General features: G+C 46.8%; 1 protein-coding gene across 4 annotated transcripts; it reads right to left on the reverse strand.

Annotated features, from left to right (window-relative positions):
* Positions 1–528: 528 nt before the first annotated feature.
* Positions 529–12,000, reverse strand: LOC146064906 (uncharacterized). 4 transcript variants are annotated; one of them, XM_083178894.1, is made up of 4 exons: positions 11,846–12,000; positions 10,006–10,103; positions 2,423–2,523; positions 529–2,003 (listed from the first exon to the last, which is right to left on the reverse strand). In XM_083178894.1, the coding sequence occupies exons 2-4, from the start codon at positions 10,062–10,064 to the stop codon at positions 1,030–1,032; spliced, it is 1,134 nt and encodes a 377-aa protein (XP_083035020.1). In that variant the 5' UTR covers positions 10,065–10,103; positions 11,846–12,000; the 3' UTR covers positions 529–1,029. The 4 variants fall into 4 exon arrangements, with proteins under 4 accessions (XP_083035020.1, XP_083035017.1, XP_083035019.1 ...); XM_083178891.1 differs by having other exon boundaries at positions 9,982–10,103; XM_083178893.1 differs by having other exon boundaries at positions 9,982–10,103; positions 11,850–11,980.
* Positions 12,001–12,484: the final 484 nt, after the last annotated feature.

Consider the following 12,484-nt stretch of genomic DNA (forward strand, 5'->3'; position numbering starts at 1 on the left):
TGCTGCAGGGGACAGATGAAAATATGTATCTGGGTAACACCAAGCTGCACTGCAGGGGGCAGATGTGATTATACACCTAGGTGACACCATGCTGCACTGCAAGGGGTAACATATGTATCTGGGTAGCACCATGCTGTGCTGCAGGGGGCTTATGTAAATATGTATCTGGGTAACACCCTGCTGCACTGCAGGGGGCAGATGTAACATGTATGTCTGAGTTACACCATGCTCTACTGCAGGGGGGGCAGATGTAACTGTGCACCTTAGTAACACCATTTTGTGCTGTAGGGGGCGTGTGCATCTGGGTAACACTGTGCTGCGCTGCAGATGTAACACATACAGAATTAGATTGTGTAGAGGTGTGGGCTACATGCAAAAAGCAGCCAGTATTTACCCTGCATGCAAGCAAAACGCTCCCCTTGTATTGTAGCAGGGCTTGTCCCCTGTTTTATGGCTCTGCCCCCAGTAGGAATCAGCCCCACTGTGTCCGATGTGAGATTCTGAGGACATAAAACAGGACTACATCCGGACGGTGCGTTCCGTGTGTGCAAGTGTTTATTATCCGCAACGATTTACACATACAGTAAGTCAGACCTCACAGTGCAATAAGATTATCAATGGAACGTACATCGACGCCTCTATATGACTAAGCTGAAGAATAACACAACATGCCGTCTGTCCTATGATCCCAATCTGAAAAGCCGTTTCATCAGTCTCTGTTCTGCACCACTTCATACACAGGGCGGTGACACTCCCCGGCCTTCCAACAGCGGTGCCGCAGCAGAACGTCTGGGGGCGCCGGTACACCGCACGTACACATACAGTAACGCCTTACTTCCAGCTGTGCCTTAGAGGATTCCGCCGAACCGAGGGAAGTGTCTGAGCTTGGTCATCTACCTATAAATAATAAGAATAGTTTCCTCCAGGACACCTCTGGATTAATGCTAGTGCCTGCAGCCTACTGAAGTACAACAAACGTCAACTATATTAATAGATCCTGGTCCCCAAACCACAAGAAGGCAACAAATTTTAACTTATAAGAACACACAAGTGGCGCATATAACTTTCGCTGCTGCTGAAGTCTTCCCCGCACCCTCGGCACGGGTACGCCTTTCGCCCGGAATGCCTCTTCTCGTGTCTCGCGCAGCTGGAACCGCTGCTGAACTTGCGCCCACATATAACGCATGCATAGGGCTTGTCTCCAGTGTGGGTTCTCTGGTGTAAGATGAGGTTGGAGCTGCTGCTGAAACTCTTCCCGCAGTGGGGACAGGTGTAGGGCTTCTCCCCCGTGTGGGTCCTCTGGTGGGAGGCCAAGTGGGAGCTTCTTCCAAAGCCTTTCCCACATTCCGGGCACTTGTAGAGCTTCTCGCCGGTGTGGACCGTCCGGTGGACCGTCAGCTGGGAATTATGAGTGAACGACTTGCCACACTCGCCACACACGTACGGCTTCTCCCCAGTGTGGGTCCTCATGTGGGACGAGAGGTTGGAGCTTTGGGCAAAGCAGTTTCCGCACACTGCGCACGTGTAGGGTCTCTCCCCTGTGTGGGTCCTCTCGTGCCTGGCCAGATGGGACTGAAGTCTGAAATGTTTGTGGCACACCGTGCAAGCCCAGGGCTTCCCCTCCGTGTGGGCCTCTTTGTGCAGATTGTAACTAGTCCAGCTGGTGAAGGCCTCGCCGCAGGCCTCGCAGATGTTGGCGCTCTCCTCTGAGTGGTTCCTCTGATGTTTCCTGTACCCCGATCGAGTGTAGAAAGTCTTGTCGCACTTATTGCATTTATATATCGTCTCGGTCATCAAGGTAATGTTCCCGGCAGAATCGACGGCACTTCTTTCCCTGGCTATGGACTTCTCGGGAGAGGACCTGTCGGAGCTCTGCACCCGTTCACGTGGCCTGTAAGCTCCTCTGCCGTATTTGCCTCTCATACGTCTGAAGTTGGGGTTTGGTCCATGAGAGCTGTTGTTCGGGACATCGTCAAACACCTTTGTGTCCACGACTTCTTCATCTGCTCAACAGAAACATAATAGGAGAAATGAGCACCAGACAGTGTGGCCATGATCACCCGCCCATCCTCAAATTCCCCCTCAGACGCACATCACAGAAGGCTGACTACTCCTTACCTCAATGAGGTGAAGTCCCACCAATGACCACTAGAGGCCACTCAGCGGACTAAATTACTCCTAACAGAAAGTGATAGCAATTTTTGCAGGGACACTGATATGTTTTAAACTTGCTGCATATGGAGAGACCACACATGTGCAGCGGCCATTACTGGGGGGGAAGGTTCTGTGGGAACCCTCTCCGGGCTAACCATGTTGTAGGATGCTGTGCGGGAATACTGTATCTCATTGAGGATAACCCTGTAGCACAATAACCAGTTCTAGGTAGAGAGGAAGAGGCTTGATCCGGCCGCGTGGGACGTACCTGAACTGAAGTGTCCTTTAAACGACCTTGCGCGAGAATAAACCTCCCATTCCTCTTCTGCTTTAATGTTGGAGAGATGTTCTAAGTTCCCGGAGTCCAACCTGGACACAGAAACCACAAAACGGGATATTTAGAGTGATCAAGTGCTCGATATAGTCCACCACTAAAGGTCAATAGATCCACAGATGAAATGGGTCGACATGGCTAAGGTAGATGGGGTGGGAAGGTCGACATAAGCATCAGATCGTTCAACAGACAAAAGTGGGTAGTACGGATGGTGTATTGGTTGGGTGCCGGACGGGGTCCCGACAGGCATTTACCCGACGTCGGGATCCCAACTGTCAAAACACAGACAGCCGGGTTCCCGACAGCCACCTGCTATTTTGCCTCGTGGGGGTTCACGACCCCCATAGAGGGAGAATAGAATAGGTGGCTCGCATAGCGTAGTGAGCCACGGTGCCCGCAGCATGGCGAGCGCAACGAGCCCACAAGGGGCTTAGTTGCGCTCACTATGCTGTCTGGGTCCGGACAGTCGGGATCGCGATGTCGGGATAATGACTGTCAGGATCCCGACTGTCGGACCCCTGTACCACACCCGTATTTGTTAGCATTACTGCCTCACAGCGCTGAGGTCATGGGTTCTATGCCCACCGTGGCTCTAACTGTGCTGAGTTTGTATATTCTCCCCGTGCTTGCGTGGGTTTCCTCTGGGTACTCCGGTTTCCTCCAACAATCCAAAAATATACAGACAGGTTAATTGGCTTCCAACAAAATTAAGCCTAGAATGTCTGTGTGTGCGTGTACATGTGGTAGGGAATATAGATTGTAAACTCCAATGGGGCAGGGACTGATGTGAGTGTTCAACTATACTCTGTACAGTGCTGCGGAATATGTGTGCGCTATATAATAACTGGTAATAATAGTCTCTGTACAGCGCTGTGGAATATGTGTGCGCTATGTAATAACTGGTAATAATAGTCTCTGTACAGCGCTGTGGAATATGTGTGCGCTATATAATAACTGGTAATAATAGTCTCTGTACAGCGCTGCGGAATATGTGTGCGCTATATAATAACTGGTAATAATAGTCTCTGTACAGCGCTGCGGAATATGTGTGCGCTATATAAAAACTGGTAATAATAGTCTCTGTACAGCGCTGCGGAATATGTGTGCGCTATATAACTGGTAATAATAGTCTCTGTACAGCGCTGTGGAATATGTGTGCGCTATGTAATAACTGGTAATAATAGTCTCTGTACAGCGCTGTGGAATATGTGTGCGCTATATAATAACTGGTAATAATAGTCTCTGTACAGCGCTGCGGAATATGTGTGCGCTATATAATAACTGGTAATAATAGTCTCTGTACAGCGCTGCGGAATATGTGTGCGCTATATAATAACTGGTAATAATAGTCTCTGTACAGCGCTGCGGAATATGTGTGCGCTATATAATAACTGGTAATAATAGTCTCTGTACAGCGCTGTGGAATATGTGTGCGCTATATAATAACTGTTAATAATATTCTCTGTACAGCGCTGCGGAATATGTGTGCGCTATATAATAACTGGTAATAATATTCTCTGTACAGCGCTGTGGAATATGTGTGCGCTATATAATAACTGGTAATAATATTCTCTGTACAGCGCTGCGGAATATGTGTGCGCTATATAATAACTGGTAATAATATTCTCTGTACAGCGCTGCGGAATATGTGTGCGCTATATAATAACTGGTAATAATATTCTCTGTACAGCGCTGCGGAATATGTGTGCGCTATATAATAACTGGTAATAATAGTCTCTGTACAGCGCTGCGGAATATGTGTGCGCTATATAATAACTGGTAATAATATTCTCTGTACAGCGCTGCGGAATATGTGTGCGTTATATAATAACTGGTAATAATAGTCTCTGTACAGCGCTGCGGAATATGTGTGCGCTATATAATAACTGGTAATAATATTCTTTGTACAGCGCTGCGGAATATGTGTGCGCTATATAATAACTGGTAATAATATTCTCTGTACAGCGCTGCGGAATATGTGTGCGCTATATAATAACTGGTAATAATAGTCTCTGTACAGCGCTGCAGAATATGTGTGCGCTATATAATAACTGGTAATAGTCTCTGTACAGCGCTGCGGAATATGTGTGCGCTATATAATAACTGGTAATAATAGTCTCTGTACAGCGCTGCGGATTATGTGTGCGCTATATAATAACTAGTAATAATAGTCTCTGTACAGGGCTGCGGATTATGTGTGCGCTATATAATAACTGGTAATAATAGTCTCTGTACAGCGCTGCGGAATATGTGTGCGCTATATAATAACTGGCAATAATATTCTCTGTACAGCGCTGCGGAATATGTGTGCGCTATATAAATACCTGGTAATAATAGTCTCTGTACAGCGCTGTGGAATATGTGTGCGCTATATAATAACTGGTAATAATAGTCTCTGTACAGCGCTGTGGAATATGTGTGCGCTATGTAATAACTGGTAATAATAGTCTCTGTACAGCGCTGTGGAATATGTGTGCGCTATATAATAACTGGTAATAATAGTCTCTGTACAGCGCTGCGGAATATGTGTGCGCTATATAATAACTGGTAATAATAGTCTCTGTACAGCGCTGTGGAATATGTGTGCGCTATATAATAACTGTTAATAATATTCTCTGTACAGCGCTGCGGAATATGTGTGCGCTATATAATAACTGGTAATAATATTCTCTGTACAGCGCTGTGGAATATGTGTGCGCTATATAATAACTGGTAATAATATTCTCTGTACAGCGCTGCGGAATATGTGTGCGCTATATAATAACTGGTAATAATATTCTCTGTACAGCGCTGCGGAATATGTGTGCGCTATATAATAACTGGTAATAATATTCTCTGTACAGCGCTGCGGAATATGTGTGCGCTATATAATAACTGGTAATAATAGTCTCTGTACAGCGCTGCGGAATATGTGTGCGCTATATAATAACTGGTAATAATATTCTCTGTACAGCGCTGCGGAATATGTGTGCGTTATATAATAACTGGTAATAATAGTCTCTGTACAGCGCTGCGGAATATGTGTGCGCTATATAATAACTGGTAATAATATTCTTTGTACAGCGCTGCGGAATATGTGTGCGCTATATAATAACTGGTAATAATATTCTCTGTACAGCGCTGCGGAATATGTGTGCGCTATATAATAACTGGTAATAATAGTCTCTGTACAGCGCTGCAGAATATGTGTGCGCTATATAATAACTGGTAATAGTCTCTGTACAGCGCTGCGGAATATGTGTGCGCTATATAATAACTGGTAATAATAGTCTCTGTACAGCGCTGCGGATTATGTGTGCGCTATATAATAACTAGTAATAATAGTCTCTGTACAGGGCTGCGGATTATGTGTGCGCTATATAATAACTGGTAATAATAGTCTCTGTACAGCGCTGCGGATTATGTGTGCGCTATATAATAACTGGTAATAATAGTCTCTGTACAGTGCTGCTGAATATGTGTGCGCTATATAATAACTGGTAATAATAGTCTCTGTACAGCGCTGCGGAATATGTGTGCGCTATATAATAACTGGTAATAATAGTCTCTGTACAGGGCTGCGGATTATGTGTGCGCTATATAATAACTGGTAATAATAGTCTCTGTACAGGGCTGCGGATTATGTGTGCGCTATATAATAACTGGTAATAATAGTCTCTGTACAGGGCTGCGGAATATGTGTGCGCTATATAATAACTGGTAATAATAGTCTCTGTACAGCGCTGCGGATTATGTGTGCGCTATATAATAACTGGTAATAATAGTCTCTGTACAGGGCTGCGGAATATGTGCGCGCTATATAATAACTGGTAATAATAGTCTCTGTACAGCGCTGTGGAATATGTGTGCGCTATATAATAACTGGTAATAATAGTCTCTGTACAGGGCTGCGGAATATGTGTGCGCTATATAATAACTGGTAATAATAGTCTCTGTACAGCGCTGCGGATTATGTGTGCGCTATATAATAACTGGTAATAATAGTCTCTGTACAGGGCTGCGGAATATGTGCGCGCTATATAATAACTGGTAATAATAGTCTCTGTACAGCGCTGTGGAATATGTGTGCGCTATATAATAACTGGTAATAATAGTCTCTGTACAGGGCTGCGGAATATGTGTGCGCTATATAATAACTGGTAATAATAGTCTCTGTACAGCGCTGCGGATTATGTGTGCGCTATATAATAACTGGTAATAATAGTCTCTGTACAGCGCTGCAGAATATGTGTGCGCTATATAAATAACTGGTAATAATAATCTCTGTACAGCGCTGCGGATTATGTGTGCGCTATATAATAACTGGTAATAATATTCTCTGTACAGCGCTGCAGAATATGTGTGCGCTATATAATAACTGGTAATAATATTCTCTGTACAGCGCTGCAGAATATGTGTGCGCTATATAATAACTGGTAATAATAGTCTCTGTACAGGGCTGCGGAATATGTGTGCGCTATATAATAACTGGTAATAATATTCTCTGTACAGCGCTGTGGAATATGTGTGCGCTATATAATAACTGGTAATAATATTCTCTGTACAGCGCTGCGGAATATGTGTGCGCTATATAATAACTGGTAATAATAGTCTCTGTACAGGGCTGCGGATTATGTGTGCGCTATATAATAACTGGTAATAATAGTCTCTGTACAGCGCTGCGGAATATGTGTGCGCTATATAATAACTGGTAATAATATTCTCTGTACAGCACTGTGGAATATGTGTGCGCTATATAATAACTGGTAATAATAGTCTCTGTACAGCGCTGCGGAATATGTGTGAGCTATATAAACAACTGGTAATAATAGTCTCTGTACAGCGCTGCGGAATATGTGTGCGCTATATAATAACTGGTAATAATATTCTCTGTACAGCGCTGCGGAATATGTGTGCGCTATATAATAACTGGTAATAATAGTCTCTGTACAGCGCTGCGGATTATGTGTGCGCTATATAATAACTGGTAATAATAGTCTCTGTACAGGGCTGCGGAATATGTGTGCGCTATATAATAACTGGTAATAATAGTCTCTGTACAGCGCTGTGGAATATGTGTGCGCTATATAATAACTGGTAATAATAGTCTCTGTACAGGGCTGCGGAATATGTGTGCGCTATATAATAACTGGTAATAATAGTCTCTGTACAGCGCTGCGGATTATGTGTGCGCTATATAATAACTGGTAATAATAGTCTCTGTACAGCGCTGCAGAATATGTGTGCGCTATATAAATAACTGGTAATAATAATCTCTGTACAGCGCTGCGGATTATGTGTGCGCTATATAATAACTGGTAATAATATTCTCTGTACAGCGCTGCAGAATATGTGTGCGCTATATAATAACTGGTAATAATATTCTCTGTACAGCGCTGCAGAATATGTGTGCGCTATATAATAACTGGTAATATTATTCTCTGTACAGCGCTGTGGTATATGTGTGCGCTATATAATAACTGGTAATAATATTCTCTGTACAGCACTGTGGAATATGTGTGCGCTATATAATACCTGGTAATAATATTCTCTGTACAGCGCTGCAGAATATGTGTGCGCTATATAATAACTGGTAATAATATTCTCTGTACAGCGCTGCAGAATATGTGTGCGCTATATAATAACTGGTAATAATAGTCTCTGTACAGGGCTGCGGAATATGTGTGCGCTATATAATAACTGGTAATAATATTCTCTGTACAGCGCTGTGGAATATGTGTGCGCTATATAATAACTGGTAATAATATTCTCTGTACAGCGCTGCGGAATATGTGTGCGCTATATAATAACTGGTAATAATAGTCTCTGTACAGGGCTGCGGATTATGTGTGCGCTATATAATAACTGGTAATAATAGTCTCTGTACAGCGCTGCGGAATATGTGTGCGCTATATAATAACTGGTAATAATATTCTCTGTACAGCACTGTGGAATATGTGTGCGCTATATAATAACTGGTAATAGTCTCTGTACATCGCTGCGGAATATGTGTGCGCTATATAATAACTGGTAATAATATTCTCTGTACAGCACTGTGGAATATGTGTGCGCTATATAATAACTGGTAATAATAGTCTCTGTACAGCGCTGCAGAATATGTGTGTGCTATATAATAACTGGTAATAATAATCTCTGTACAGCGCTGTGGAATATGTGTGCGCTATATAATAACTGGTAATAATATTCCCTGTACAGCGCTGCGGAATATGTGTGCGCTATATAATAACTGGTAATAATATTCTCTGTACAGCGCTGCGGAATATGTGTGCGCTATATAATAACTGGTAATAATAGTCTCTGTACAGCGCTGCGGAATATGTGTGCGCTATATAATAACTGGTAATAATATTCTCTGTACAGCGCTGCGGAATATGTGTGCGCTATATAATAACTGGTAATAATAGTCTCTGTACAGCGCTGCGGATTATGTGTGCGCTATATAATAACTGGTAATAATAGTCTCTGTACAGCGCTGCGGATTATGTGTGCGCTATATAATAACTGGTAATAATAGTCTCTGTACAGCGCTGCGGATTATGTGTGCGCTATATAATAACTGGTAATAATAGTCTCTGTACAGCGCTGCGGATTATGTGTGCGCTATATAATAACTGGTAGCCCAATCTATTTTTTTATTAAAACTTTGCAAAACTGCAACACAATTACACATACTGGGGGAAATTTACTAAGATGTGAATTCTACTTCACATGTGATGTTGCTATGGGCAACCAATCAGATCCTGTCTACTATCTTCTAGAGCAGACATTCCCAACCACGGTCCTCAAGGCACACTTAAGGTGAGTACACATGGGTGCAATTTCATGTAAAATCGCTGGGAATATGGTCGCTGAGCGATAAATCGCCAGCTGCGCGCTCCCGTGTGCACTGCCTAATGGTCGCTGGTCGCAGGAGCATGCTCCTGCGACCAGCGGCTTTCCCCGGCGATCGCTGTGCCGGGAGGTTAGCGCCGGGGAGATCAGCGTTGATCTCCCCAGCCCTGTGCCGCTGCTCCCTCCCTTCTCCCATCAAAGTGACAGCAGCAGCGTCTGCTGCTGCTGCGCTCCCCCTCCGCCCCGTAGCAGTGTCTCCTTTTCATCGCTGATGAAAAGGAGACACTGAGCAATATGATTGCTGGGGATATATTGCTAGCAATATATCCCCAGCAATCATATTACCCCGTGTGTACACAGCATAACAGTGCAGGTTTTGTAGATATCCAGGCTTGAGCACAGGTGACTTAATTAGTATCTGAGTGATTCTGATTAAACCACCTGTGCTGAAGCCTGGATATCACTAATACCTGCACTGGTGTGCCTTGAGGACCGTGGTTGGGAATGCCTGTTCTAGAGGGTGATAAATAAATTAGAAGTAGATTCTGATTGGTTGCCCACAGTAACATGACATGTGAGGTAGAATACACGTCCTAGTAAATGCCCCCCCCCCCCCTGTATTTGTGGCGTTTGTACGATGTGACAGCCTGTGCCCGTCTTACATATGAGTGATGAGGGAACCGTACCAGCAGGAATCCGAGTCTGAGGATTCTTCCTTTATTCTGCAGTAGGACACCTCCGCCATCCTCTCTGCAGGTTTTCCGTCACCCAATCACAGACAGTCCTGAGAGAACAGAACACAGACACAGGTCAATCAGGATCAGCCCACAGCGGGGGTTATTCAGACCTGACCACTGGGCTGCGATATAGCAAATCAGGATATTATCAAACCATGATTGCAGCGCGAGTGCACGAGGCATACAGCTTTAAAATCCAGTGGCTTTCCTGATTGCTGCCCGTTTGTAAGTTGATTGAAAGCGTCTGAATAACCCCCACTGTCATAAATTCTACAAATATTTATCGGGGGGGGGGGGGGGGGGTGGGGGTAGTATGTAGGGGTAAGGAGGGCAGTACGCAGGGTAAGGGGCGCAGTACGCAGGGTAAGTACACAGGGTAAGGGGGCAGTACGCAGGGTAAGGGGGCAGTATGCAGGGGTAAGGGGGCAGTACGCAGGGGTAAGGGGGCAGTACGCGGGGTAAGGGGAGCAGTATGCGGGGTAAGGGGAGCAGTATGCGGGGTAAGGGGGGCAGTAAGCGGGGGTAAGGGGGCAGTACGCAGGGTAAGGGAGGCCATATGCAGGGTAAGGAGGGCAGTACGCGGGTAAGGGGTCAGTACGCAGGTAGGGGGGCAGCATGCAGGGTAAAGGGGCAGCATGCGGGGTAAGGGGGCAGTATGTGGGGTAAGGGGAGCAGTACGCAGGGTAAGGGGGGCAGTATGCAGGGTAAGGGGGCCAGTATGCAGGGTAAGGGGGGCAGTACGCAGGGTAGGGGGCAGCATGCAGGGTAGGGGGGCAGCATGCAGGGTAAGGAGGGCAGCATGCAGGGTAAGGAGGGCAGCATGCAGGGTAAGGGAGGCAGTACGCAGGGTAAGGGGGCAGCACGCAGGGTAGGGGAGCAGTATGTAGGGGTAAGGGGGCAGTACGTGGGGTAAGGAGGGCAGTGCGCAGGGTAAGCGGGGCAGTGCGCAGGGTAAGGGGGCAGTATGTAGGGGTAAGGGGGCAGTATGTGGGGTAAGGAGGGCAGTGCGCAGGGTAAGCGGGGCAGTGCGCAGGGTAAGGGGGCAGTACACAGGGTAAGGGGGGCAGTACACAGGGTAAGGGGGGCAGTACGCAGGGTAGGGGGCAGCATGCAGGGTAAGGGGGCAGTACACAGGGTAAGGGGGGCAGTACACAGGGTAAGGGGGGCAGTACGCAGGGTAGGGGGCAGCATGCAGGGTAAGGGGGCAGCATGCAGGGTAAGGGGGCAGTACGTGGGGTAAGGGGGCAGCACGCGGGGTAAGGGAGGCAGTACGCAGGGTAAGGGGGTAGCATGCAGGGAAAGGAGGACAGTACGCAGGATAAGGGGGCAGCATGCAGGGTAAGGGGGGGCAGTACGCAGGGTAAGGAGGGCAGTACGCAGGGTAAGAAGGCAGCATGCACGGTAATGAGGGCAGTATGCAGGGTAAGGAGGGCAGTACACAGGGTAAGAAGGCAGCATGCACGGTAATGAGGGCAGTATGCAGGGTAAGGAGGGCAGTACACAGGATAAGGAGGGCAGTACACAGGATAAGGGAGGCAGAGTGCAGGATAAGGGGGCAGCATGCGGGGTAAGGGGGCAGTATGCTGGGTAGGGGGGGCAGTACGCAGGGTGAGGGGGGCAGTACGCAGGTATGGGGGCAGTACGCAGGGTAAGGGGGGCAGTACAGCCTCCTACATAACACATATACACCATTATGTATGCACAATAAGCACCTTGCCCCCCTGCCTGATCCTGCACTGGTTAATGCCCCTGCCTCCCCCTCCCTCCCTGTGCACAGCCCCCTCCTCACCTACACTGCAGAGACCCCCCTCAGGTGGTCACAGGGGGGGTGAGCTCCTGGGCATGGGGTCTCCCGGGGCAGCAGACAGGCAGGACTGGTTCATGTGCCAGGGAAGGAGATTCCACCAACCCAGGAACCAGTTCCTGCACACACACAATGCAGCAGTGCAGCACTCTGGGAAATGTAGTTTTCTGCTTCTTCTGCTATCACTGTGTGTGTGTATGTGTGTCTGTCTCTGTGTGTCTGTGTGTGTGTGTCTCTGTGTGTGTGTGTCTCTGTGTCTGTCTGTCTTTGTGTGTGTCTCTGTGTCTGTCTGTCTCTGTGTGTGTCTCTGTGTGTGTCTGTCTTTGTGTCTGTCTTTGTGTCTGTCTCTGTGTCTGTCTGTCTCTGTGTGTGTGTCTGTGACAGCGCTGCTTTCCCTGCACTCTGCACATCACTGGGGGTAAGGGGGCATCTCCTGAGCTATACAATACACTGGCACTGTTATATAATTGCACGGTCAGAGGTGCTGCATGCTCCCGTTACTAGTTCCTGCATTACTGGTCTGCAGAGACCACACTGAGTAATCCACCTGGATGGTCACATAGTGCCGCCTCTCGGGCACATACCACGCCTCGTCTGACCGCGTTCACCACATAATAATAATAA

The sequence above is a fragment of the Crinia signifera genome, chromosome 3, assembly GCF_055691185.1.
Source record: "Crinia signifera chromosome 3, ASM5569118v1, whole genome shotgun sequence".
NCBI classification, from domain to species: Eukaryota; Metazoa; Chordata; class Amphibia; order Anura; family Myobatrachidae; genus Crinia; species Crinia signifera.

What these genes read in the sequence shown, in the direction of transcription:
- LOC146064906 (XM_083178891.1), bottom strand. Translation starts at nt 10,064, where the DNA reads ATGGCGGAGGTGTCCTACTGCAGAATAAAGGAAGAATCCTCAGACTCG. An exon ending in GGTTCCCTCATCACTCATAT is followed by an intron (nt 2,524 to 9,981) that starts GTAAGACGGGCA and finishes TTCTGTGTCCAG; the next exon opens with GTTGGACTCCGGGAACTTAG. An exon ending in TAAAGGACACTTCAGTTCAG is followed by an intron (nt 2,004 to 2,422) that starts GTACGTCCCACG and finishes TCTGTTGAGCAG; the next exon opens with ATGAAGAAGTCGTGGACACA.